Source organism: Vipera berus, assembly GCF_964194415.1.
Source record: "Vipera berus genome assembly, chromosome: 11".
Taxonomy (NCBI): domain Eukaryota; kingdom Metazoa; phylum Chordata; class Lepidosauria; order Squamata; family Viperidae; genus Vipera; species Vipera berus.
This window is the reverse complement of record NC_138214.1, coordinates 9,060,340-9,087,647: the sequence shown is the minus strand read 5'-3', so window position 1 is coordinate 9,087,647 and position 27,308 is coordinate 9,060,340. Positions and strand designations below refer to the sequence as shown.

Here is a 27,308-nt window from a genome sequence, read left to right as displayed (position 1 = left end):
TCCTTCCTTCCTTCCTTCCTTCCTTCCTTCCTTCCTTCCTTCCTTCCTTCTCTATATCACAGTCTCCGGGTGTCACGTGATTCCCTTTTGAGACCTGCTGACCAGCAGAGTCCACGGGGAAGCCAGGTTCACTTAACAACTGAGTTACTAACTGAACAACCGCAGTGACTCACTTAACAACTATGGGAATGAAGGTTGTAAAATGGGGCAAAACTCACTCCAGCAACTGTTCTAGTTGCCTCTTCTTCTTCCCAACCGTGTCTCAAACTCTTCTTCCTGGCTCCCTGGGCGCCCTTGGCTGCTTCCCTGTTCCCTCTTCTGCTTTCCTCTCTTCCTTTAATTGCTTAAATGGCTCTCCTGCTTTTATGAGGGAAATATTAGAGGCGTCTATTTTGTTTTCCCGTAGGGCTCTTCAATCTTCGAGGAGATGACATTCCTTACACCCCCGTCTTCTATGCGTACACTCTTCTCACCAAGACAGATATCAGGTACTTGATCTCCCTTCAACAATTCAGACAACAAGTCTGGCTCCCATCGTAAGTGGGAGCTTCCACAAAACGTGGCCAGGGTCCAACCAGGCAGTCAGCCACCTTGTTTCCATTCCATTCCTTTCCTTTCCTTTCTCCTCCCATTCTGTTTTTCTTTCGATTTTTCCATCTCCGCCCCCACAAATCAGCAGGCTCAGACATCGTTGGGCTGTCTGTAGGAGAGAGAAGAGCCTTCTTCATCTTCTCCTTTGTTTTCTAAAGATTTTTTTTTCATCCCGCGGCACCTTTGAGGTTCCCTTAAGTTTCCTGAGATCCTTCTTCTGAGCAGACTCACATGGACATTCTGGAGTTGCTGAGGTCATGGTAATCCTCTCCGAATTTCTGTGGTAAAATCGAGGAAATAACCATTTTCTTGGTGCGTGTCTGAAAGCCTTGTCCCAAAGGTGCTTTTTTCAGGAAGCCACTGGACTTTCTTGTTTTTCCTTTGAAGACGTTTCGCTTCTCATTCGAGAAGCTTCTTCAGCTCTGACTGGATGGTGGGCGATGGAAGGATTTATATTGCTTGTAGAGTCCTTGCAATCCTTTCATTCCCCACCATCGAGTCAGAGCTGAAGAAGCTTCTTGGATGTCTTCAAAGAAAAACCTGAAAAAAGCACCTTAGGGACAACCATGTCCTGGATGACTGAGGATCTCCACAGACATCTTAAAGCCTTGTAAGTTTGAGGAGAACATCAAGAGGCGATCATCAGATTTCAGGGCTTGGAGTAGGGTCGTCCACCCTTGGCAGCTTTAAGACTTGTGGACTCAACTCTCAGAATTCTCTAAACTGGCTGGAGAAAACTGAGAGTTGACATCCACAGGTCTTAAGTTGCCAAGGTTGGATATCCCTGGTTCAGAGCCTTGACTCCAAGTTAAATGTTGCTTTGCACGGGACACAAGAATGTCAGAACGAAGAGACCACATGTCCACATGGAGAGACAGCATTTTTCTCATCTGCCAGGAAACTGAACTAATACTAGAGACAAAAAAAGGGTTGGCCCACAATGTGCTTCCAGAGCCTCTTGGCTGGGTGCCACCAAGGAATCCAAGTGCCAGCTGGGACCTTTGAAGCCAGCTGGTACTTTGAACCAGCCTAGAACTCTGAACTGATCTGGTAAGGCAAGGCTTATGTTCTCGAGGAGGAAATGAATTACAGAACTTGTAAAACCATGGCGGGAATAGGAAAAGAGCCATGTTTATAGGGTGTGGACTTCATGTCTTCGAAAGCAAGCGTGCATCTTACATTTGAATTCCCAGGCACGAAAAGGAAGAGCGAGTGCTTTGGGATTGCCCAATAGGGCTTTGTGTTAAAATAACTCCGCTGTTTAGGAGAGCGCAGATGGGGAGATTTTAAAATAAATGAAGGATCCACAATCATTAGTGTTACATTTGTATATATATTCGGCGAATAGCAAAACAAATGTGGGAGAAGAGAGGCCTGTGTCAACCCGATGTCCTCCAGATGTTTCACACCAAGATCCTTTGTCCATATGGGAATTGTAGTTCAATTTATCTGGAACAGACTGGGTTGGAAGAAAAGCTGACTTAAGCCCTTTTTCTTCGTTGCTTGGAGAATAGCAGTGGAAATGCTGGCTGAATCTGGGAGAAGCCCATTTGTCTTCCTCTTAGTTGATGGTCAGTGGGTTGAAAACTGCAAACGGTGGGCTGAAAACCTGGCATGGCCAAAATTCAGTGGGTTGATGTTATGTCAATCGTCAAGTCTGAACTGTGCCTAATTGGCAAAGGGGTTTTAAGACTAAAAGGAAGAAGCATGGCCAGGAAATGCTACTCTCCAGCCCTTGGGACAATAGTGGGATGAAAATGAAGACTTCCAGAGGTGTAACTGGGGCTCTCGTATGAATGCTGGACCACAACTCCCAGAAGACTAGCCAGCATGGCCAATGGTGAAGGATGCTGGGAGATGGAGCTGCCCAACATTGAGAAAGGCTACACTTCCCCTATTAAATTCATTTCCAATTGGACATCTCAATTAACTTACGTTTGCCCCCCAGTCTCTTTACGAACCGGAGTCGGTTGAGCAAAGAAGCACTCCAGATGTTGACAGCAGGGTGTCCAGAATCTCCGTGTGTGAAGGTGGAAGACTACGACCAGATAGGTGCCAGCTTGAGAAAATATGCCCACCAAGATGGGGTGATCGTCTGGATTGGAACCGAGTACACAACTCTGGGGCTTTACAAGGAGATCCCACAAGTAAGAGAGAAGAGTAAAAGGAAACATAAGCTTATTCTTCTTCTTCCCACCCTACTCTAATCCTACAGTTTCTCCCACGATTATAGGGAGAGTATCTCCTAACTGCTCCCCACCTATGAGCTATTTCTTCTAGCACCTGTTGAACCCAACAACTTAAACAGGCTTTAAAAAAAAAAGACCAGGATTTAAGCAGAATCACAACATCATCTTAGAAGAACCAATTGTGCAACTAGAAGTGGATAACTATCAAATACATGTCCGTTATTACATCAGGCCATCAGCAATTAAAATAATAATAATAATAATAATAATAATAATAATAATAATAATAATAATAATAATAATAATAATAATAATAATAATAATAATAAAGAATTGGATCTGTGCTACAGTTTGCACCATGCTCCTAAGTGCAAATCAAGGCAAATGTAATTCTTAATTTCTAGGAGGAGGGAGAAAAAAAATAAAAAAAAAAGATAAATGCTTGATACCCACTTAAGGAGAGCTTTATTCCACTTCCTTTTTCCTAGCGCTGATCCCATAGATCGTGAATCTTCCAGAATCACGACAAGGAAAGACATCAGTGCTGCTGTCCACAGCTGAAACTTTTAAAGATGAAACACAAAGAAAGAGAGGGCAGATCAATGCAACTGATTAATGGAACTTGCTGTCGTGAGTGATACAGTTGGCTAATATTTAATCCCTGGATGAGCCTCCTGTAGATCTGCTAAGCCTCTTCTCCAGTTTTTCTTACTGAGCTTCTGGGGCAAAGTCAGGCTCTGGGGACAAGCTAGCATTTTTTTTTCTCCTCCTGTCCCACATGAAGCTCCAGTAGAGGAACATTACAGATCTTCTGAGATTCATACAGCAGCAAAAGCTCTTGTAAGGAGCGCTCCATCCCAGAATCACCCTGGCCTGAAATGAAACATACCAATAGCAATAGCACTTAAGACTTGTATACTGCTTCACAGAGCTTTACAGCCTTCTCTAAGCGGTTTACGGAAGCGTCATATTGGCCCCAACGATCTGAGCCCTCATTTTACTAACCTTGTAAGGATGGAAGGCTGAGTCAACCTTCAGCCCATCAGGATCGAACTCCTGGCAGTGGGCAGAGTTAGCCAGCAATGCAGCGTTCTAACTACCGGGCTGCCATGGCTCTTTATGTCCAGATCCCAGTGATGGCTTGTGGCCAGCTGTGCATTTACAGGTGCGTAGCTCAAGAAAGTGCTCTAATTCCCACAGCGCTGTCTTAGACCTATGAAATTGACCCCTGTAGTAGGCTGTATTGCTATTGTCATGTTTCTCATCTTTCCTACTCTCTTTTCCCATTGGCATCCTATGATTTATCACTTGTTGTTTGTATCTTCAATGATTGTTAACTATAATTTAGGATCTATCACTTTGTTGTTGTATGTGTGTATACTGAGAGCTTATGCACCGGAGACAAATTCCTTGTGTGTCCAATCACACTTGGTCAATAAAGAATTATGTTGTTCTGTTCTGTTCTGTTCTGTTCCGTTCCGTTCTGTTCCATCCACTCCACTCCACTCTCCACTCCATCTACTCTGCTCTACTCTACTCTACTCTACTCTACTCTATATTCTATTCTATTCTATTCTATTCTATTCTATTCTATTCTATTCTTACTCTACTCTACTCTATTCTATTCTATTCTATATTCTATTCTATTCTATATTCTATTCTACTCTACTCTACTCTACTCTATATTCTATTCTATTCTATTCTATTCTATTCTATTCTATTCTATTCTATTCTATTCTATTCTATTCTTACTCTACTCTACTCTACTCTATTCTATATTCTATTCTATATTCTATTCTACTCTACTCTACTCTACTCTATATTCTATTCTATTCTACTCTACTCTACTCTACTCTATATTCTATTCTATTCTATTCTATATTCTATTCTATTATTTTATAATTCTATTGTATTTTATCATTCTCTTCTCTTCTATTATTTCTAATTCCATTCTATTCCACTCTAAATTCCCACTTTCCTGTTCATAGGAAAACCTCTTAGAAGACGATTTCTCTCCTGTCATGCTCTCCAAGGCTGTCAAGAACTCGAAAGAGCAAAAGATGATGGAAGCTGCTCACGTACGTAATCCACAGTGGGGACACTCACCCCATGCGCCGCAACGACCTTGAGAGCCGAGGTCCAAAGCACCTTCAGGAATGAACAAAAAGGAACTCCTCTCAGGATTCCACCATAGCTGGAAAAACTTCAAGTGTTGCATTGTGAAGCTTTGTGAAGCAAACAGGCCCAAAATCTGAAGGAGAGAGGGGCAGAGAGGCAGAGGTTAGAAGAACACAGCGTATAGCTAGTCCTCCACTTATGACCGCAGGGGAAGCAAAAGGTCCGTCTCTAAGCGAGGCATTTAAGTGAGTCGTATCTCATTTTATTAATTACCTTTTTTGCCATTTCTACGGAGATTCTCTGTCCTCCAGGTCATGGTTGTCTCAAAAGGCAGCTGCAGTGATTCACTTAACAACCATGGCAAGGAAGGTCGTAAAATGGGGCAAAAATTCACTTAACAAATGAGTTGCTTAGCAACAGAAATTTGGGGCTCCATTGGGGTCGTAAGTTGAGGACTGCCTGCGTCCGTATAACAGGAAACTCTTCCCCGCAAATCTGCAAGTCGTGAATGTACATTGGTCTAACCAAGTTCCCGTCGATTTTGTGGGACTTTTTTTTTTCTTTCTCTAAATGGCTGGCCTTAACTGCAGATATATTAGATCGGGGTGTTGTCTATTCTTTTCTGCAAGCTGGTTTTTCACCACACGCTCAGAACTCTCCTTCCCCGCTCTGCATTTTGAATCACATTTGTAAAGAGACTTAAAACGTGTGAGAGGCTTTTTGCTAATGTTCCAGTTTTCACTCAAGATAAAAATAGGCTCGGGAAGGCAGCAAGGCTGGAAATTGGTCCTGGAACCCACACTTTAGTAGCTGTGTATACACACACCGTGTTTAACTTGGTTATTAAATTAATCTATCTGGGAGGGGGAATTCTCCCGATAGACTGGATCGCACTAACCCCAAAAGCCAGATTTGCACATAAGGCTAAACCACACACACACACACACACACACACATAAATGCAAACATTATTCAAACTAACCAAGCAGACTGTTGTATAAATATAGTTCCAAGGGTTTTACTAACCCGGGGAAAGTGCTCAGAGGGCAGGACCATTAAGTCTGGCTGGAGCAAAACAAAAAACAAGACAAGACAGGGCCCAGGTGTTTTTCTATCCAATCCTGGCATTGTAGCCTCTCCCTTCCCTGCTTCTACTCCTACTTTGGGGCGGGGTGACCGACAGTGGCCTCTTTGCTTTGCGTTTGCTCAGATACGAGATGCTGTGGCGCTGATCCGGTATTTGGTGTGGCTGGAAAAGAACGTGCCCAAGAACTCAGTGGATGAGTTGTCCGGAGCAAATTACCTGGACACGCTACGCAGGTCAGTCTAAATAGGGCAATTTGAGGTGTCACTAATAAGCAGAGGGGAAATAATAGAAATGGAGAGTCAGTTAAAACATTAACTGGATGAATGTACCTATTCCTCAGAATGAAGGAAGGAAGGAAGGAAGGAAGGAAGGAAGGAAGGAAGGAAGGAAGGAAGGAAGGAAGGAAGGAAGGAAGCTATCTATCTATCATCTATCTATCTATCTATCTATCTATCTATCTATCTATCTATCTATCCTATCATCTATCTACAGTATCTATCTAGCTATCCAATATCTATCATTAATCTATCTATCTATCTATCTATCTATCTATCTATCTATCTATCTATCTATCTCTATCTACAGTATCTATCTAGCTATCCAATATCTATCATTAATCTATCCATCCTATCACCTATCTATCTATCTATCCATCCTATCATCTATCTATCTATCTATCTATCTATCTATCTATCTATCTATCTATCTATCTATCTATCTCTATCTACAGTATCTATCTAGCTATCCAATATCTATCATTAATCTATCCATCCTATCACCTATCTATCTATCTATCTATCCATCCTATCATCTATCTATCTATCTATCTATCTATCTATCCTATCATCTATCTACAGTATCTATCTAGCTATCCAATATCTATCATTAATCTATCTATCTATCTATCTATCTATCTATCTATCTATCTATCTATCTATCTATCTATCTATCTATCTATCTCTATCTACAGTATCTATCTAGCTATCCAATATCTATCATTAATCTATCCATCCTATCACCTATCTATCTATCTATATCTATCCATCCTATCATCTATCTATCTATCTATCTATCTATCTATCTATCTATCTATCTATCTATCTATCTATCTATCTATCTATCTATCTATCTGGTGCTGTTGTGCAAAATTTTGTGGATTTGTCCAAGACTTGATTCCACAAATCGGTTGGCATCTGGATACTTTGAATTGTCAACCAGAGATCAAATTGTTCTGATATTTCAAACTAGAGAACTCTCTTGAACTCATAGGATATTGAAATAGACGAGCCATTTGCACCAAAGGATAATGTGAAGGGTTCAAGTTTTAGCTTAGAAAACTATGCAAATCCAGCGACTGGAAGGTCATTCAAGAAACGGGGAGTGTTTTAACGCAAGCTGGGAACCCACTCACTGACCGCCAGATGTTCTTTCTTCTTCGTCCACAGTGAAGAGCTGCACTGCAAAGGGCCAAGCTTTCAGACCATCTCAGCGAGTGGCTTGAACGCAGCGCTGGCTCATTACAGGTGCTGGGAAGAAGAGGGGGGAAAGGGAAGGTTTTTTTATGGAGGGTGCAGAACAGGCAAATATCCCCTTTTCCTAAAAGGAAAAACATCTCACTCATGTTAAGTATAGAAGCTCCTCCTTATTGAGCAAGTGGAGTTAGAAAAACATTTGAAGGGACCGGATTCTCAGAGACTGCTCGCCTTCATGGGGCTTATATCTCGACTTTGGGGGGAAAAAGAAATCTGGTGGTTCTGGAACACCAGACCCCGGAGAGAAAATCCTTCTCCTCCTATCCTGCTTGTAGGCTTCTGAGAAGCACTTAGTAAGCTACTTGGGGAGGAGAGGATGTCTTCTTGCAGAGACAGTCATTCCTCCAGAAGTTGTTGGAGAGCAGTTCCCATCCTCTCGGAATTCCCATGATTGGCTGGGACTGCTGGGAGTTAGAGTTCAACAATATTTGGGGGACTAAAGATTGCCCATCCCTGCTGGATTTGAAGGAATTAGTTTGAACTGTTGGCCAGTCCACTTCAGGAGCCAGGAGGAAAACTGGGATCTGTAAAAATCTGGTCAGGTAGACATTCCACTCAACCAGTTTGTAATAAGATGTCATGTCAATGTACTGCAGATATTTTGAAATCTTTGTGATATGTGTTCATAATAATACATTAGAGTCAGGCTTAATATTGCCATCAGATTTGAGGAAGTGTGTGAGTGGGATTAACTTTGATCCTCTTTAGCTATGGATCACTTTGAAGGCAACGTACCTTTCCTTGTTTTTCTTTCAGCCCGTCCAGTCTTACTTCTCGAAAGCTGTCTCTGAATGAAATGTACTTATTGGATTCTGGGGGCCAATATTTGTGAGTATGGCCATCAGGGACAGTTGCCAGCATTCGGTGGAAAGATTTCAAAGGATTTTCCTGCTAAGTGTTGATGTTGGAGTATGCTCAGAGAATAGCTGTTTAATATAATTTATTAGGTCCCATTAAGTCTATATTAGGGACACGGTGGCTCAGTGGGTTATGACGCTGAGCTTGTCGATCAGAAGGTCGGCAGTTTGGCGGGTCGAATCCCGAGTGCCGCGTAACAGAGTGAGCGCCTGTTACTCGTCCCAGCTTCTGCCCACCTAGCAGTTCGAAAGCACATAAAAATGCAAGTAGACAAATAGGGACCACTACGGTGGGAAGGTAACAGCGTTCCGTGCGCCTTTGGCGTCTAGTCATGCCGGCCACATGACCACGGAGACGTCCTCGGACAAACGCTGGCTCTTCGGCTATGAAACGGAGATGAGCACCGGCCCCTAGAGTCGGAAACGACTAGCACGCATGTGCGGGGGAACCTTTACCTTTACCTTTAAGTCTATATTGAGCCTTAGCAACTACATAGATAGACAGACAGACAGACAGACAGACAGACAGACAGATAAATAGATAGATAAAGATGGATGATAGATAGATAGATAGATGATAGATAGATAGATAGATAGATAGATATAGATAGATAGATAGATAGATAGATAGATAGATAGACAGATAGATAGGATGAGATCGATGAGACAGAGAGAGAGAGAAATAGATAGAGATGGATGATAGATAGATAGATAGATAGATAGATAGATAGATAGATAGATAGATAGATAGATAGATAGATAGATAGATAGATAGATAGATAGACAGACAAACAGACAGACAGACAGACAGACAGATAATTTTTTCTCAAGGAGGTTCTGTCCCCAGCCTGGTCCTTCAGGTCTTCCAATAGGGCATCCATCACTGGTTGGTTAAAAATGCATTTCAAAGTGTTCTCTTTTAAGATAGAAACAGGCAGGTATCCTGAATTTACCTTTTAAAAGAAACTGGAAGCCTTCAATTCATCAAAGAATTTGAGGCAAAAGTTATTCCTTTGGAATCAAAGAATTTAGTTTTGAACTGCAGTGCTAAAAGGAGCCTAGATGATTTATTGTGCAGCCCTGGGGCAATTTTCCCAAAGGTGCTTTTTCAGGAGGCAACTGGATTTCCTTGTTTTTCCTTTGAAGACGTTTCGCTTCTCATCCAAGAAGCTTCTTCAGCTCTGACTGAATCCTTCCATTCGCCACCATCTGGTCAGAGCTGAAGAAGCTTCTTGGATGAGAAGCGAAATGTCTTCAAAGGAAAAACAAGGAAGTCCAGTTGTCTCCTGAAAAAGGCACCTTTAGGATAACTGTCACCTGGATGACTGAGAATCCCCATAGACACTGGGGCAGTTGGTTACCATTCTTATTAAATAAGCCAGCATTGGAAATCTGTCCCTGATCTGCTAACCTGGGGACTGGATACTAGACCTGGCTTTACTTATCTCCCGTCCTTTAGAAGTGCTAAAACCGAAGTGTTTTGCCCTGTAAAGCAGACACGATAGCCACGCTCTCATAATTGTCCCGGGAGGTCTGAAGAGCCGTGGCTTGCTAGGATCTGAGTGGAGGAAGTTCCGTCTTAAAGTAGCTTCTTCCTTGTTTCTTCTCATTTCCTAGTGACGGAACCACAGACATCACCCGGACCATCCACTGGGGGGAGCCCACAGCTTTTCAGAAGGTAAGGCTGATTCCCAAATACACCTGAACGGTACACCTGGAAAGTGGCGGATGCGGCTTTCCTCCAAAGAAGCTCCAGAGGTGCCTCACTTTTTAGTTCCTCGCTGGGAGGATGCTGTTGGCTTAGAACAGGGGTAGGCAACCTTGGCTCTTTTATGATTCATGGACTTCAACTCCCAGAATTCCTGAGCTGGCTCAGGAATTCTGGGAGTTGAAGTCCACAAATCATAAAAGAGCCAAGGTTGCCTACCCCTGGCTTAGAAGGTGGTGTGTGGGGGTTTTTTTCAACACACCGCTATGAGTTGACTTTAGGAGTAATCTTTCAGCTGGCTCTGTCCAAGAAATCTTAACTCCATCCTCAGGGGGAGCAGGAGTAGGATTCCCCCCAAAAAACATCCAATTCAGGCTCTCTGGCGAAAATTAATTAATTGGGAGAAGGTACAAGCACTTCTGATGAAAAGAATCGAGTATCAAGTATTTTGTCCAGCAAAGTGCAGAGTAGAATCTTCCCTAAAATGTACCACGGTCTCTTTTCCAACAGCTAGAGGAGAAGTGCTTTATACAGAGAAGGCGAAAGGATGTATTTTTTGATACTAGTTTCAATAGAATACTGGATGAATAACTGGAGAGGTGGAGTATGGAGGTCTTGTGAGAGAGAAAGGTGCTACTCCGGGACAGACCGATTTATTTCATTTAAACTTATTTTAGTCTGTAACAACTGGGCTGCTGTTCTGCATGTTCTTCGTGCAAGCCTTTTTGCTGGAAACCGTAGTTATGCGTATTCTGGGTTCACAAATCATGCTAAGCTTAGGGTTAACTGTGAAGTCAGCTCACCCTTTCCCCTTCCAAACATGATTTCCCAGCATGGTCTTTTCTCCTCTAGGAAGCCTACACAAGAGTGCTGATGGGAAATATCGACTTGAGCAAGCTTGTCTTCCCACCCAGAATGCCAGGTGAGAAGTTGGGAGGTAGGGGAGGGGGGATAAAGAAAGCAAGAAAAGCTAATATCCTTACTGATGACTTCCTGGGTTTCCTTCTTCGACTGTGATCTCAGCTCCGACAAGTCTCAACACTTTGGGCCTAGATATAAGCAGGGTTTCCTGAAGGGAAGAGAACCTGAGAAGTAATACGGTACGGGGGTCTACTCATATTACCAGCTTGATGGGCTCCAGAGGTGTTCTTGAAATCCTTGGCCGGAATAACCTGCAGCTCTCTGGAGCATCTGGAAAAGAGGATGTTGAAAGAAGCAGAGCTAGAATAATTCTGAAATAATTGGAAATATTTGTAGCTTGGGTTTTAGACGTTGGCTGTGGTTCTGTTCTCCAAGCTTGTTTCAATATACTTCCTGAACGTTTCGTTACCAAACTAGGCAACATTGTCAGCGAGATTTTCGAGTTAAAACAATACAAATAAGTACACTTTAAAATAGAATTAAATTAAGACTAGCCCACAATTAAACAAATTAAAATTAAAATAATTATTAAAATTAAAATTAAAATTAAAATTAAAATTAAAATTAAAATTAAAATTAAAATTAAAATTAAAATTAAAACTAAATAATATAAATAATATAAACATAAATATTAATATTAATATAAATATAAATAATATAAATATAAATATAAATATAAATATAAATATAAATATAAATATAAATATAAATATAAATATAAATAATATATATTTAGAGCAAAGAATCAACTTGCATGTATGGGGTGGGGGGGGAGAGAAAAAGAGAGAAACCTAAACATTTTCCCTGCAGAGAGTAAGTAAGATTTGATTTTTTTTGTGTTGCAGGCAGATTGGTGGAATCTTTCGCCCGCCGACCCTTGTGGGAAGCCGGGCTGAACTATGGCCACGGCACCGGTCATGGCATCGGCAACTTCTTGTCCGTTCACGAATGTAAGTGGCATCCGGGTCAGACCGCAGGTCTTTGGCTGTTCAGTGACAGCAGATCTGGTGGGGAACCACCAGTGGTCAGTGTCAACCAGGAATGGAGAAGCTAGGGTTCTCCAAATGTTGCTACAACTGCTTCTACAAGCCGGTGGGTCTGCTGAGCGTTGTACTTCTGCAGCACCTGAAGGGCCGGTTTGATTATTTAATTATTCAGTTCAATTCTAATTGACTCGATAGTTTCTTCAGTCCTAGAACAGATAGGATGATTTCATGGAGAAAAGCCCGGGGTTTTTTATACATATGTTTACCGATAGAAGAGAACGGCTGTAGCTCACGGTTGAACTCTGGGGTCCTTGGTGCTCTCTGAGCTGGGTTGTTTTCTTGCAGACGTTTCATGACCCAACTAGGTAACCACATCAGTGCTAAAAGGGAGAGGGGTTTGCTCTCTGTTTATATGCAAGTGGTTTGCCCTGCCAGTGAGCAAAACACCTCCCTTTTTCTACCACTGATGATGTTACCTAGCTTGCTAATGAAACATCTGCAAGAAGACAACCCAGCTCAGAGAGCACCAAGGGCCCCCTACATAGGTTTCCCAGAGTTTCTCACCATTCATCTCTACATTTTGCTAAGCACATTCCCCAAATACTTTCCTGGATGGACCAGTTTTCGTGGGAGTTGTGTCCTCTGTCCCTCAGGCTTCAATGTGCCCTTCCTTAATAGCCGTTGCAAAGAGGGAATACGTCCTTATGATTTGAGATGATGGGCTCACCTTTGCGAAACAGCATCATTGGATAAGAGTTCCCACAGAAAATTCCAGTTCAGGCTTTAGCACCTTCAGATATACTTGGAAAGATTAATATCTAAAACTCCGAAGAAGAAGAAGAAGAAGAAGAAGAAGAAGAAGAAGAAGAAGAAGAAGAAGAAGAAGAAGAAGAAGAAGAAGAAGAAGAAGAAGAAGAAGAAGAAGAAGAGAGTGAAGACAATTCAAAACTAGATCTAGGATGGCCGTTTATTTGGCTGCAAAACCCCCCACTAGTCACTAGAAATCATTCAAGGTTTCCTGTATTGCTTTGCTGGCATCTCGTGGTAATTTGGATTTTTGCAGCTCCTTAGTCCTGATTTAAAGCAGCTTCCTCGTAAGCAGTGTCAATGAGGTCCAATCCAATTTACTGAAATGATTGGCTTGATTGAAAGATCCACATTAATTCACTTTGAATTGTCAGTTTGATCGTATCATCAGAGTAATTTCCTTTAAAAAAAACCGGTTCTATCTGGATGATTCCTCTGGGGTTGCAGAACAACGTTTATCAATCGAATCAGCTGGCTTTACCCAACTCAGAAAATTGATTTGATTATCCAGTTGCTGGAACGGTGTTGACTTTTACCCAAGAGAGATTTGCAGAGCCACACTCCCTAGTATTTTGTGATGTGCTTCAGCTGTGGCTGTGAAACCCACTGCACAGTGCCTTGTGAGATACCTTGTATTTGTCGTGGAAAGTCACAGGAAAAAGCAGCACATCTTGCCAAATAACTCCTTGGGATTTTCAAAAATAACATTTTTCTTCCTCCGTCAGGGCCTGTTGGCTTCCAGTCTAATAATGTTCCTTTGGATAAGGGGATGTTCACTTCCATAGGTAGGTCAACCTGATTTTATTTATAAAATTTATTGGCCCCCACTCCCCATCTCACAGTACAAAGTGACTCTGAGGGTCTTACAACCAGATAAAACACATAAACATTAAGGTAAAGGTAAAGGTTCCCCCGCACAGGCGTGCTAGTCATTTCCAACTCTAGGGGCTGGTGCTCATCTCCATTTCAAAGCCGAAGAGGCAGCGCTTGTCCAAGGACATCTCCGTGGTCATGTGGCCAGCATGACTAGATGCCAAAGGCACACGGAGCGCTGTTACCTTCCCACCGTAGTGGTCCCTATTTTTCTACTTGCATTTTTATGTGCTTTCGAACTGCTAGGTTGGCAGAAGCTGGGACAAGTAACAGGCGCTTACTCTGCTACGCGGCACTCGGGATTCGACCCGCCAAACTGCTGACCTTCTGATCAACAAGCTCAGCGTCTAACCCACTGAGCCACTGCATCCCTCTTTACATAAACATTAGACAATTATAAATTTTAAAAAATCTGAGGCATCTCAGATTTTGTTCCTGATTCCTTTTCTAACTTTCTTTGTCCTCCAGAGCCTGGTTATTATCATGATGGGGAATTTGGAATCCGTATTGAGGATGTTGCACTTGTGGTACCAGCTAAGACCAAGGTGAGACACTTGCTTTTACCAGTCCATTCACAACATGCCATGCATCGGAGGATCGCCTCTGGGCATTACAGTTGCATCTGACGAGCTAGGAAAGGCAGCCTTAGCAGGTAGATATATAGCAATGCAGAGAAAAAGACTTGCAGGATCTAGAATATTACCTGTAGACTCATCCATGGCATGCTGGAGGTCCCTGAGAAAAAGGAATCTGGGATTATCCCAACAATTATTACGTTGAAAAGAGGAAGGATTTTTATCAGCCTTCCCCAACTTGCTGATTTCCAGATAAACTTTGACTGAGAAAATAGAGGCAGAGCGTGGGGCCGGAGTCAAGCGAGGAATCAGCCTAGAATCATTCCGTTCCCACAAACAATCTAAGTTCAACCCCTCTTGAATTCTATTGATTCTTACCTAGCGCCAATTTAGTGCCGGCTGCTAGTTGACAAGATTCTTGTGTGTAGGCATGAGCAATAAATAAACTTAACTGGAATTTAAGGTGTGGTCCCGATTCTTTGCACCCAATAAAAACAGGCCATGAGAGCTGCAGCAGGCCAATCAACTTAGGCCTGGACCTCCTTCCTATAGTCCACATAGGCTTGACAATGGAGTTTGGTGAATTGACTCCCCAGGAGACAACTCGGAGGGGAAAAGAAAATGTGTCATGGCAGATAACAAAGATCTTCTGGTTACTGAGCAGATTAGAAGCATCCATACTTGTAATAACAGATGTGTGTAGTGGTTAGGACCCTGGCTGGCAAGCAGGCAGGAGATTACTCGTCCCTGTGGACAGAATTTCAATGAAAAATCTATCCCCTCCTTTTCTGTGCATGTATTTCTCTAAGAAGCAACACCTACCTTCCAATGCATTGCGGTCTGCATTGACTCATGGAGCTTTCAAAGACGTCTCTCTGGGCTCCTTCCAAAATGCCAGTTGCCCCTTGAAGGGCAAACCCGGGGTCCCAGCCTGATCCACGCATGTCCTACAAGAATTGAGTCTCTCCTCTTTATTGATTGCAGTATCCAGTGCAGGAAGACCCTTACCTGACCTTCAAGGTGGTGTCCCTGGTGCCCTACGCACGGAACCTCATCAACGAGAGTCTCCTCTCCCAGGACCAGGTAAAGGAGGCCTAGAGGGGTAAGCGGACCAAGCCAAGGGACGCCATCTTGGACATCGCTTCTGTCTTTCCGCAGATCCAGTACATCAACAGGTACTATGAGACCATCCGCCAGGTCATTGGGCCTGAGCTGCAGAGACGTCAGCTGGAGGAGGAATACCGATGGCTGGAGAAGAACACAGAGCCTTTCTCGCACGGCTCAGTGCTGGCAGCTTCTTTGGGCACCTTGGCAGTGAGCACCCTGGCTTCTGGCCTCCTGCCAGCGGCTCAACATTGATCCGGGGGCACCCCACGGCTTCCTCGCTGCGCTGTGCCCTGCGATCCTGCTCTCCTGGCCTTGATCCACCTCAGTCCCTATATATCTCCCCAGCCTCCATTTTAGGCCTCTAAATGTCATGAAGAAGCCTTCTTCCCCTCACAGTCGGGATCACAAGCGTCTCCTGCATCTGGTTTCAGGCTTGGAACTGTATAAATCCACTCTTTGTTTCTCTCCCGGACCAAGCCTTGGGAGCCCAGGTGGAGCAGAGGCTGGAAGAAGGAAGGGGAGATACAAATTTTAAGGTTCACGAGGTAATACAGGTAGCCCTTGATTTGCAACAGTTCATTTAGTGACCGGTCAAAGTTGCAACGGTACTGGGGGGAAAAGCGACTTAGGACCATTTGTCACAGTTATGACCTTTTGCCACATCCCCGTGAACATGTGATCCAAATTCAGACACTTAACAACGAGTTCACATTTACGACGGTCGCAGCCTCCCGGGGTTGCGGGATCCCCTTTTGCGACCTTCTGGCAAGCAAAGCCAATGGGGAAAGCAGATTCACTTAACAACTGGGTTACTAACTTACCCACTGATTCACTTAACAGCAGTGGCAAGAAAAGGTCACAAAATGGGGCAAAACTCACTTAACAAACATCTCACTTAACAACAGAAGCCTTGGGCTCAATTGTGGTCGTAAGTTGAGGACTACCTGTATATCTGGAGGGCTGGAGGCCGGAGGAGGCTGCCTCAGAGGATTAATCATTGTTTGGTACACATACTAAGAGGGTATGAAGAGAGAACGGCACGCCTGCTTGGTATCATACGGTGCGGTGCCTTACGCTCATAACGCGGACCGGCCACGTTCAGAAGCCCAAACACACTGGGACCTCTAAGTGCTGTCATTCATGAGGTTGGTTCGTCCCACGGATAGACCATCCCTTCATAAACTGATCCGGTCCTCTTGCAAAAACCAGCCAGACAGGTGCTGCTAATAAAATTACCTCTAAAGAATTTCATCGAGTGTTATCTTTTAATGAGTTGAAGATTGAAATGGAGAAGGCGGGGGGGGGGGGGAAAGGTCCTGCTGAATTCCCAGGCAAATCTGCGCACCATCTGTGCCTGGGGATCCACATCACCTCGTAAAAACGTCATATAACAAAATTAGAGTGGGGGGGGGCTAAGCCCAGAGTGGCTACTGTTGGCAAGAACAGTGCCTCATGGAGGGCGGACAGGCTGATGGTTGATTCCATCTTTCAGGCTGAAGAGGAAGAAAAGTAGGAGCCAGGCTTTCCAGATAGAAACCAATGGTCAAGAAACAATGGTTTAGAGAGCGACTACAGTAAATGACTACCTCCATGACCGTGGGAGTGGCTTCCAATAGGAAGAAGGGTCTGACCATTGGGAAATCTAAAACTCAGGACTTTTGCCCTGCTTTGCCACCTGCTGAGTATGCAGTTCAAAAGGAAGCCCTCAGCAGCTCAAAAAAGGACCTGCCTGCAGCTTGGTAGGTGGTAGCTTGGTTGCAGCAGGTCTAGAGTTCCAAATTTGCCACTTGCACTGAGGTGTTCCAGAGAGGAATCAAATTTATCCTCTACCGGAGAAATTAGGGGAGAGGAGGAGGAGGAGGAGGAGGAGGAGGAGGAGGAGGAGGAGGAGGAGAAGAAGAAGAAGAAGAAGAAGAAGAAGAAGAAGAAGAAGAAGAAGAAGAAGAAGAAGAAGAAGAAGAAGAAGAAGGAAGAAGAAAGAGAAGGAGAAGGAGAAGGAGAAGAAGAAGAAGAAGAAGAAGAAGAAGAAGAAGAAGAAGAAGAAGAAGAAGAAGAAGAAGAAGAAGAAGAAGAAGAAGAAGAAGAAGAAGAAGAAGAAGAAGAAGAAGAAGAAGAAGAAGAAGAAGAAGAAGAAAGACTGGTGGATCACATCTAGTCACTGGCTTCTTGTTTGCCTTCAGACCCAAATTTATGACAATTTTCTCCAAGGGAGGATGATCCACAGATGGCTCAAAGCTCGCTCATCTCATAGACATAGACAGAGTCTCCCTACATTTATTTACACAGTACGTAGACTTTCCTCTTCTGCTTCCCGCTTGGCAGTGTTTTTCACCTGCTCTGACAGATTTCATCTTGATTCTTTCTCCCTCACTGCTTCAGATCTCGAACGTCAAATGAGTGACATTGGGGGGGAGGGGGGGGGTAGAAAGAAAACATCTTCAGAAGAGCTGAGGCAAGGCAGGTGACGTAGAGGCCCCAAGCGAAATAATTTGTCCAAACTTGCGCCACGAAACTAGGGTGGTGCAAGGTGGTTGCCCTCCAAAGTCAGAGGATTGCAGGCTTTCTATACAGATTTCCTCAGAGCAACCTCACACGCGTAGAATTGCTCACAAACTTACTGAAATCGGCTCCTACGTTCCACCAGGAAATGACATGCTCTGTGACCTTTATGTCCAAATCATTACTCTGCATAAAGGAGAGAAAAAAGAACCCTCATTATAACTTTATTAATTATGGATGTGATTCAACTTTGATATTTGCGGTGGAAGGGAAGTAACAAACTGGGAATTATTATCTGGATCTAAAAGATTAAAGTCTGTTTCAAGTCAGGCTTGGTTCTTGGTGACTCTGGGGTGTCTCTGTGCAGCTGTCTTAGCGGTAAGGCAGTTCTCCAACAGTTTAGAGTGTTTGGGGATTAAAAATTGATGCAACTTTAGGCTCTAACCAGCAATATGGCAACAAGAACAATAATGTGACTTTCTCTTTGTGTGTGTGTGTGTATGTGTGTTGGGTCTGTGGGTCTGCACACAGGGTATATAAAGAGAGGGGGGGAAATCTGACATATAACTGCATTCAAGTGGAACAAAACCTGATTTGTCACTTTTAAAATACCAGCAAGAAGATCTTCATTCTAGCCATTTTTAATTCAAATTCCAAATTTTGCCGGGGGTTAAGACTAAAAAAAAATCAGTCAACCCTTGGTGATCCTTTTTCTCCCCTGTAAGAACTAATAGATGCAGTTCCCGGTCTCGTTTGCAAAAATGTTGAAGAATCTTCAAAGGCAACAAGCCCATCGTTCTGTGGAGGGGGGTGGGGGGTGGGGACATGTTATAAAGGTAAAAATAAGAGCAGAAGGGATTGCTTCCCTGCACTGAACATGAAAAGCTGGTTAAAAATTAAGGAAATGTTATAGAGAGGCAATCTTAGACGCCCCAGTTCTCTGCTCTTACTGGTCTATCTATCACCATAAATTTAGGGATATCAGATCTGAGCTGCAAAGATCGAGATGAACACAAGAGGGTAGCACAGGGTTAGATGCTTCTGTCTCTCTGCTGCCATCTCGTGGACGTACATACATTCTGATAGTTCTGCCAATCTTAGCAAAACCAAAGTGGCTCAGCCTTGTCCTATATTAGAGTTGTCCAACCTTGGCAACTTAATAATAATAATAATAATAATAATAATAATAATAATAATAATAATAATAATAATAATAATAATAATAATAATAATAATAATGATGATGATGATGATGATGATGATGATGATGATGATGATGTTGTTGGAAGGGACCTTGAAGGTCATCTAGTCCAACCCCCTGCTCAGGCAGGAAACCCTATACCATTTCGGACAAATGGCTGTCCAGTCTCTTCTTAAAAACTTCCAGTGTTGGAGCATTCACAGCTTCTGGAGGTAGGTTGTTCCACTGGTTAATTGTTCTAACTGTCAGGAAGTTTCTCCTTAGTTCTAGGTTGCTTCTCTCTTTGGTTACTTTCCATCCGTTGCTTCTTGTCCTGCCTTTGGGTGCTTTGGAGAATAGCTTGACTCCTTCTTCTTTGGGGCAGCCCCTGAGAGATTGGAAGACTGCTATCATGTCCACCCTCGTCCTTCTCCTCATTAAACTAGACCACAGGTCTGCAACCCGCGGCTCCGGAGCCGCATGCGGCTCTTTCAACCGTCTCCTGCGGCTCCCAGTCCTCTGCCATGTGCAGTCCAAAAAAAAAAAGTGGGACTAAAAAAGTTCAACCAATCAATTCAAATATGCAGGGTAGGTGCATATCTCACCTTGGCTCCACTCTTCAGTCAAACCCTGTTCTGCACATGTGCGCATGTACGCGCATGTGCACACATTTTTTTGCGGCTCCCAGTTTTTCCTTTTGTGAGGGAACCGGTTCCGAGTGGCTCTTTCACTGTTTCAGGTTGCTGACCCCTGAACTAGACATACCCAATTCCAGCAGCCGTTCCTTACATGTTTTAGTCTCCAGTCCCCTAATCATCTTTGTTGCTCTTCTCTGTACTCTTTCCAGAGTCTCAACATCTTTAAAGGCTGTGGACGTCAGTTCTCAGAATTCCCCAGCCAGTCATGCTGGCAAGGGAATTCTGGGAGTTTGAGATCCACAAGTCTTCAAAAACAAAAGGTGTCGCACAACACTGGCCCTTCCCTTCCTCCCAAAGTCATCTATCGTTTCTGTAGCTTCAGGCGAGGCCAGTCCTCATGAACGTCAGGTTGCCACTTCCTTCCTGTTTAAAATGTGCAAGCGCCCGGGCTGGGTGTCGCTTTCGTCTCTCACAGAGGCCCAGCTGCTGGGAAAGGAGGTGCATGTGATGCACTGATTTCCTGCCCGTTTCCTGGCCTCTGGGCTTCTCGTGCTCCTCTGCTCTCCTCTCTCTGGCATCCTCCTGCGTTGCCCATCAATGAATTGAGGCCCCTTGGAAGTGGCACCATGCTGCGTCGGAAGCCATCCAATGCCAGCGAGAAGGACCCAGTCCAAAAGAGGAAGGTGAGTGGAGGCAGGTCTGCCTTAAGCCCTTGCAAGGTAACTGGCCGGCAGACCCACTAAAAGGGGCTGCAAGGCAATGAAGAAGTCTAGAAGGTAGCGTGGATTCCCTACCTTGGGTAGAGTTTGTAGGAATCTGGAGGGGGGAATGGCTGGTGTCAAGTTAGGAACTCAACAGTCCATAGAGGGAAATGAGCCCTGACCCCATTAGAGACATCCGTACAATTTCCCCCCTCCATGTTTTGTACACTGTGTCTCTTCTTGATCGACTCACGTGGAGTAGAGGTCTCCTCCATCAGGGGAACCATCACAACCACTCAGGAGCTCCTGCAGCAGCAGCAGTAAAGGTTGTGGGTCACACACTAATGAAAAGGAGCACGCAAGGAGTGAGATGCACTAGAGAGAGAAAGAGAGAGGAACTGTTGTAACTGCCTGGATAAGTGAACCATTTTGAATAAGAGTCCTTGGATGTGGTTTGGCTGTGTTGCTTTCTGCTGCCAGAACAAGTTTCCTGATAGCAGCAGCATTCATAGATGTCTCCGGATAGCGAGATTGTTTTTAACATCAGGAGTATTCCAGTAATCCACTAGAATCTATTGCTAGAGCAAACAACGATCTACTCCCAAATCATGATTCTTTATCTGTGATGTATCTGACTTTTGACTTTCTTTCTTTCTTTCTCTTTCTTTTTCTTTCTTTCTTTCTTTCTTTCTTTCTCTTTCTTTCTCTTTCTTTCTTTCTTTTGTTCTTTTCTTTCTTTTTCTTTCTTTCTTTCTTTCCTCTTTCTTTTCTTTCTTTCTTTCTTCTCTTTATTTTTTCTTTCTCTTTTTTCTTTCTCTTTTTTTCCTCTTTCTCTCTTCCGTCCTTCCTTCCTTCCCTTTCTTCTTCTTTTTCTTCCTTCCTTCCTCTCTTTTTCTATTTTTCTAGCTTATTCTTGGGGATTCGGATTTTTCCCCCAGATTTCTCCGGGTCCTATTTTGCCACTGATTTTATCAGTTGTGTTGTTTCTGTAAGACGACATTCCATCTCTCTACAGCCTCCCCGGCTGCCCTCATTTCCCAGTTGGAAAAAGTTCTGTGAGAGTCTTCCTTCCTTGAGATTAAAGTGGGGGAAGGCAAGGTGGCCCTAGATCAGGGGCTCCCAACCCGGGGTGCAAGACGATGTTCCAGGGGGTGCGAAAACCTGGATTTAGAAGTTTCGAAATATGTGCATAATTTGTTATTTTGAACTTTTGTACGGGGTGTGAGAATGTATCAAAAGCGTTCTAGGGGCGCGGGGTTTAGAAAACGTTGTGAGCCACTGCCCTTTGATCACTGGAGAGTTGATGGCACAAAGAGACAAGTTATTCACACTTATTCTTTGGTCACTAAAATGCAGAAACATCTGCTCCTCTTAGGAGAATTTCCAAAAACCCTCTTCTTCTTTAAAAAATTAAAATAGAAAAGGAACGGATCCTCTTTCATCAGATTGAATGTGTATTACTAGGGAGGAAAAAAAAAGCAGGATATTTTTTCCGCACGGTGCTATTCTTGTGTCTCAGATTTTATACAAGCACAGAAATCACGCTGGTAAGAGTCTGAAAGATGTACTATCAAAATTGGCCTCTGGAACCATCAATCATAGGATCCTCCTGGACTGTCAGTCCTTCAAGCTAGCCCAGACAGGAAACCAAAACCACGGATGTTATCTCCACTGTACCTTTATTGTAAGGTTAGATTTATGGACCAATGGTGTACTGTAGTACCTGGGTACTCATCCTGAATTGGTTCCGAGGGGTGTGATGAATATCAAAAATGATGGGTCCCAAATAAAATTATTCCCATAAGGAATAATGTAGTGAGTCACAAGGCAGCCGATGCCGATACGTTGTGTGTCGAGTACCAAACAAACAAGGAGTACCAGGACAAAATTTTCATGTCAGAATGCACTGAGTACCAAATTCGATGTGTTTCAAAGCAGTTGAGTGCGCCGAGATACCTCTGTGTTTCCAGAGAAACCTACTTTTGTTGCTGTTTTAAGATGATACACGAGGATCGTCCCTTGGAAGCAGCTTTCCACCAGAATGTGAGAAGAGTGTAGATTATCTTTAAGAAGAGATTGGACAACCGCTTGTCTGAAATGGTGTAGGGTTTCCTGCTTGAGCAGGGGGTTGGACTAGAAGACCTCCAAGGTCCCATCCAACTCTGTTATGCTGTTAGACTGAGCCATGCAATGTGACCTCTTTGGCCATGGTTTAGCTTACTCTGCTTACTCTGTAAAGTCAGCTGTTATTTGTAAACCCTGGTTTAAGGAGAAGGTTGTATGGACTCAATCACTTTTGGTTTAAGTAAGGCAGGCTTAAGTAAACAATGGCTTAGCGTGATGCACATGAGCTTAGCAAGCTCCTATGAACCTTTAATTTAAAAAAAACAAGGATGAAGGGCTGAAAGAAAAAAAGTTTTCTTGCTGGTTGGGTCATCCTTAAAATCTCCTTTAAAAAAAAACATCTCCTTTTACCATTTCTCTTCATTTCCTCCCTTCTTTCCAGAATCCCAGTTCTCTACAATATGAAGAGATGAGCTTAATGTCGACACAAAATCAGCTTGAGAACAGGCTAATTTCAGGGAAGGCGCCCATTTCAATCTGCTTCATGCATAACAAGCTACCGCTTGCAATCTGGGAGTCTCTGAATAGCCCCTGGGTTTCTGAGAAAATAGCAGCTATACGCTTTGGGGATGAGCTTTGCAAAGCACACAGGTTTGCTGAGTACAGGGTTCCCTCCTGCAATGTAAGGGCCTCCAGAAATGGGGTTGGTGTTAGTGTATCTTTGGGTCAATGGTCTATGCTTCCTGCTCTTCCAAGGAAGAAGACTGATTTCTCACTTAGTCTTTGCTAACCAATTATTTGCATGTGCGTATCTGAATCTGGAACTCAGGTTGCATCTCAGCATCCTGTGGTTGCCTGCTACACCTCAGCATCCTGGACTCACCCTTATGCACTGAGGCACGTATTTGGGTTTCTGGGCTTTGAGCATGTGGCTTTCTGGGGGTATCCAAAAGTGGGCATGCATCGGTTGGCATGCATGTGTGTTTTTTCTTCTCCTTCTCCTCTACGCACTGTATAAATAAACGTAGGGAGACTCTGCCTATAAGATCTATGGATCTTCCTCCCTTGGAGAACATTTTCATAAATTTGGGTCTGTAGGCAAACAAGAGGCCAGTGACTAGATGTGATTCACCAGTCGTCGTCGTCGTCCTCCTCCTCCTCCTCCTCCTAATCCTCCTCCTCCTAATCCTCCTCCCTGGATTAATCCTCAGGTTTCTTGGCAAGGCTTCAGAAGTGGTTTGCCCTCGTCTCCTTCCTAAGGCTGAGAGAAAGGGACTGGGCCCAGGTCACCCCCATCTGGCTTTGTATCCAAAGCAGAACTAGAACTCACTGTCTCCCAGTTTCTAGCTTGGTGCCTGAATCACCGCACCAAATTGGCTTTTGGTACAACCTGGTTTTCTGTAGCCCCTTGTTTTGAACAAAGCAGAAATCAACCCACCCTCAACTTGTAGCTGCTTTTTGCTACTCTGCCAGGTGTTTGAATTCTGGAAAGTGCAGTTGTTGGTCACCTGATGTTAACCCACTTCCTCTGCACGGTATTGATCTACGTGTCAATTCTGAGCAACTCTGCGGGGGGGGGGGAAGAGAGAAAGAGCTTCTGAGAAAGGGAGGAGGGGCAGTCAGTCAGAACATAGCTAGATCAACTTAGAAGCATCCAGACAACCCAGTTATTCAGAAGTGAGCAGTACCGACAAGCTAACAACCTGTCCCTCCTATACACATGTGTAGAGGTAGCCCAAGACAAATTCTACTCTTGATTTCATTCTTTGAGCATCCAGGGAGATAAGAATACACAAGCCTAAAAAAAAACACCACCTTTTAATGAGGCTGCAAAAAACCAGAAATGGCTAGGCAGAGGCAAGATGCTATTTGAAATAATAATAATAATAATAATAATAATAATAATAATAATAATAATAATAATAATAATAATAATAATAATAATAATAATAATAATAATAATAATAATAAGAAGAAGAAGAAGAAGAAGAAGAAGAAGAAGAAGAAGAAGAAGAAGAAGAAGAAGAAGAAGAAGAAGAAGAAGAAGAAGAAGAAGAAGAAGAAGTTGGAAGGGACCTTGGAGGTCATCTAGTCCAACCTCCTGCTCAGGCAGGAAACCCTATACCATTTCAGACAAATGGCTGTCCAGTCTCTTCTTAAAAACCTCCAGTGTTGGAGCATTCACCACCTCTGGAGGAAGGTTGTTCCACTGGTTAATTGTTCTAACAGTCAGGAAGTTTTTCCTTAGTTCTAGGTTGCTTCTCTCCTTCATTAGTTTCCATCCGTTGCTTCTTGTCCTGCTTTCAGGTGCTTTGGAGAATAGCTTGGCTCCCTCTTCCCAGATTTGATCTTGGGAAGAAACAGCAAGAAAAGCTTTTCCCTTAATGTAAGTACGTAGGAGATTGCCAGGCTGCCAGTTTTGGTTGCCACAATATAAAAAAGATGTTGAGACTCCAGAAAGAGTGCAGAGAAGAGCAACAAAGATGATCAGGGGACTGGAGGCTTGAAACATACAAAGAACGGTTGCAGACATTGGGTGTCTCTAGTTTAATTAAAAGAAGGACTGGGGTGACAGGATAGCAGTCTTCCAATATCTCAGGGGTTGCCACAAAGAAGAGGGGAGCAACCTACTCTCCAAAGCACAAGAAGGCAGGACAAGAAGCAACGGATGGAAACAAATCAAGGAGAAAACTAGAATTAAGGAGAAATTTCCTGACAGTTGGAACAATTAATCAGTGGAATGGCTTGCCTCCAGACATTGTGGGTGCTCCAACACTGGAGGTTTTAAAGAAAAGATTGGACAACCATTTGTCTGAAATGATACAGGGCTTCCTGCCTACGCAAAGGGTTGGACTAGAAGACCTCCAAGGTCCCTTCCAACTCTCTGTTATTCTGCCTTTCATTCAGGAGCAAGGGAGTCTGCTTAGTGATCTCTCTTCCATGTTTTCTCTTTAGACCCTTGCAAGAGTTTTAGCTGAAAAATGGTCCAGGATCACCCAGTGAGTTTCTGGAGTTGAGAGTGGGTTTGACCCCCAAGTGTCCTAACTTCCTATCCCAGCACTTTAACCAGAACACCACATTGGCTTTTGAATTAACAATCTCCCAGAGTTCAAGCTTCCTAAGAAGTCTTACTTCCTTCTCTGATACTGAGTTATAATTCCAACAGGCCATCTCTTGTCCAAATCCTCTCTTGTTCCAGGCCTGGGTTTAACCTGTTCTTCATTATTGTCATCATTGGGGAGGTGGGGAACCAATATGGAGAAAATGGAGATGGGAAGTAGAACTTAAGATGTTTGTGTAACCTTCTGCACCACCCAGCTCGCTGATCCCCTGCCTCCTCTTCTGAGGGAGGGTTCACATCTGTGCACACCTTTGCCTTCCCGTGTTAAGAGGCACCCAGGGATGGAGAAGGCAAAAGAACAATGGTCTCCTGGCAACCCCATCCACTTCTGGCTGGAGCTCCATCTGCTAACTCTCTAAGCAAGGGCACCGTAAGCCGCCCAGAGTCACAGGCATGATGAGATGGGGGTGGGGGGCATGTAAACAAAATAAAATGAATAAAAAAGACAAACACGGAGAGAGCTGCAAGATTCCCAAGGCCCGTGGGGCTTTCTCTGCTCTGCAATCCGTGCTATTCCTGACCCTCTCTGGCTTCTCTCCACAGCTGTCGCTGCAGCGGTCCAGCAGTTTCAAGGATTTCGCCAAATCGAAACCCAGCTCCCCACTGATGAACACCAAGGCGTTCAGCCTCGAAGAGGAGGAGGTAACGCCCCATCCCCCTCTCTGGTACCCTTTCAATGACAACTTCTGTTGGCCTCTCATTGTCCCCTTTGCCACTAATCCTGGCTCAAATCCCTCTATTATCAGTGGACAGTCCCTCCCAACTCTAAACTTACAGGGACTCCTCAATGCGCAACTAGGACCGGGAACTTCCATCCCTAAGTGATGCGGTTGCTAAGCGATAATTGCGCCTGGTTTTATGACTTTTTTGTCCCACTCATTAAGCCAATCACGCAATTGTGAAATGAATCTGGTTTCACCACCACCCCACACACCCCTTGACTCTGCTTATTGGAAGTCGGTTGGGTAGATCACCAGTGACGATCACGTGACCCTGGGATACTGCAACCGTGGTAAACACATGTTGCCAAGCACCCAAATTTTTTAATCAGAGGACTGCACTGAGAAGGGCGGGACTGGCCATAAGTCGCATTTTCCCAACCTCATCTTAAGTTCGAAGGATCGTTAAACGAGTGGTCATAAATTGAGGACTATCTATCGCTGTAGTAGTGCGCTGGTTGGGCAGAGAAACGGTTCGCTTTCTGAAAGGCAGACTTCATCTGAGTCCAAAGACAGTGTCCCAAGCTAGGAAGGTCCATTCCCGAACTCAATTCACACAATCCCAGACCCATGAGTTGTCTTCTGCCTTCCTGGAAAGCCCAAGGTCCCTGGCTCTCTCCGCAGGTTCCTGAAGGCAAGCACTCCGATCCGCCACCTAGCCCAGATGACGAGGGACGCTCAAAGCTGGGCAAGCGATGGAGAGCCGCCATTTCCCGCACCATGAACCGGAAGACAGGCAAGGCAGTGGCTAAAGCCTTGGTCGATCAGGTGAGAGAGGAGACCATCTCTGCTCCACACTGTGTCTTCGTGTGTCTGTGCAAGAGAGTCGTATTAAGATGCCTCCTTCCAAAAAGTCTCACTCTCTCACCATTGCCTAGCATTTAACTTCTTCCTCTAAGCCTATTTGCATGCTTTTTCCATTTCTCTCTTTCTCTCTCTCTTACACACACAAACACGCGCACGCTTCCTTCTCTGTGTGGTTTTGAGAAAGCAGAAAAAAAAGAGCATGCACCTGCAAAGACCTTGCAGGTTCTG

General features: G+C 43.9%; 2 protein-coding genes across 3 annotated transcripts in view; both read left to right on the top strand.

Annotated features, from left to right (window-relative positions):
• Positions 1-16,597, top strand: part of XPNPEP2 (X-prolyl aminopeptidase 2) — a 28,497-nt gene extending 11,900 nt beyond the window's left edge. Inside the window, exons 9-21 of the mRNA XM_081336369.1 lie at positions 407-488; positions 2,540-2,738; positions 4,769-4,858; positions 6,109-6,218; positions 7,431-7,508; positions 8,274-8,345; positions 9,992-10,052; positions 10,935-11,004; positions 11,849-11,953; positions 13,522-13,581; positions 14,138-14,214; positions 15,229-15,327; positions 15,403-16,597. Coding sequence (XP_081192495.1) covers positions 407-488; positions 2,540-2,738; positions 4,769-4,858; positions 6,109-6,218; positions 7,431-7,508; positions 8,274-8,345; positions 9,992-10,052; positions 10,935-11,004; positions 11,849-11,953; positions 13,522-13,581; positions 14,138-14,214; positions 15,229-15,327; positions 15,403-15,603 — 1,304 coding nt within the window. The 3' untranslated portion in view covers positions 15,604-16,597. The remainder of the gene's footprint in view (positions 1-406; positions 489-2,539; positions 2,739-4,768; positions 4,859-6,108; positions 6,219-7,430; positions 7,509-8,273; positions 8,346-9,991; positions 10,053-10,934; positions 11,005-11,848; positions 11,954-13,521; positions 13,582-14,137; positions 14,215-15,228; positions 15,328-15,402) is intronic.
• Positions 16,598-20,120: 3,523 nt separating this feature from the next.
• The window catches only part of SASH3 (SAM and SH3 domain containing 3), a 15,540-nt gene continuing 8,352 nt past the window's right edge, over positions 20,121-27,308 (top strand). For both annotated transcript variants that reach the window (XM_081336622.1, XM_081336621.1), the window contains exons 1-3: positions 20,121-20,351; positions 26,098-26,196; positions 26,898-27,041. In XM_081336622.1, coding sequence (XP_081192748.1) covers positions 20,295-20,351; positions 26,098-26,196; positions 26,898-27,041 — 300 coding nt within the window. In that variant the 5' untranslated portion in view covers positions 20,121-20,294. The remainder of the gene's footprint in view (positions 20,352-26,097; positions 26,197-26,897; positions 27,042-27,308) is intronic.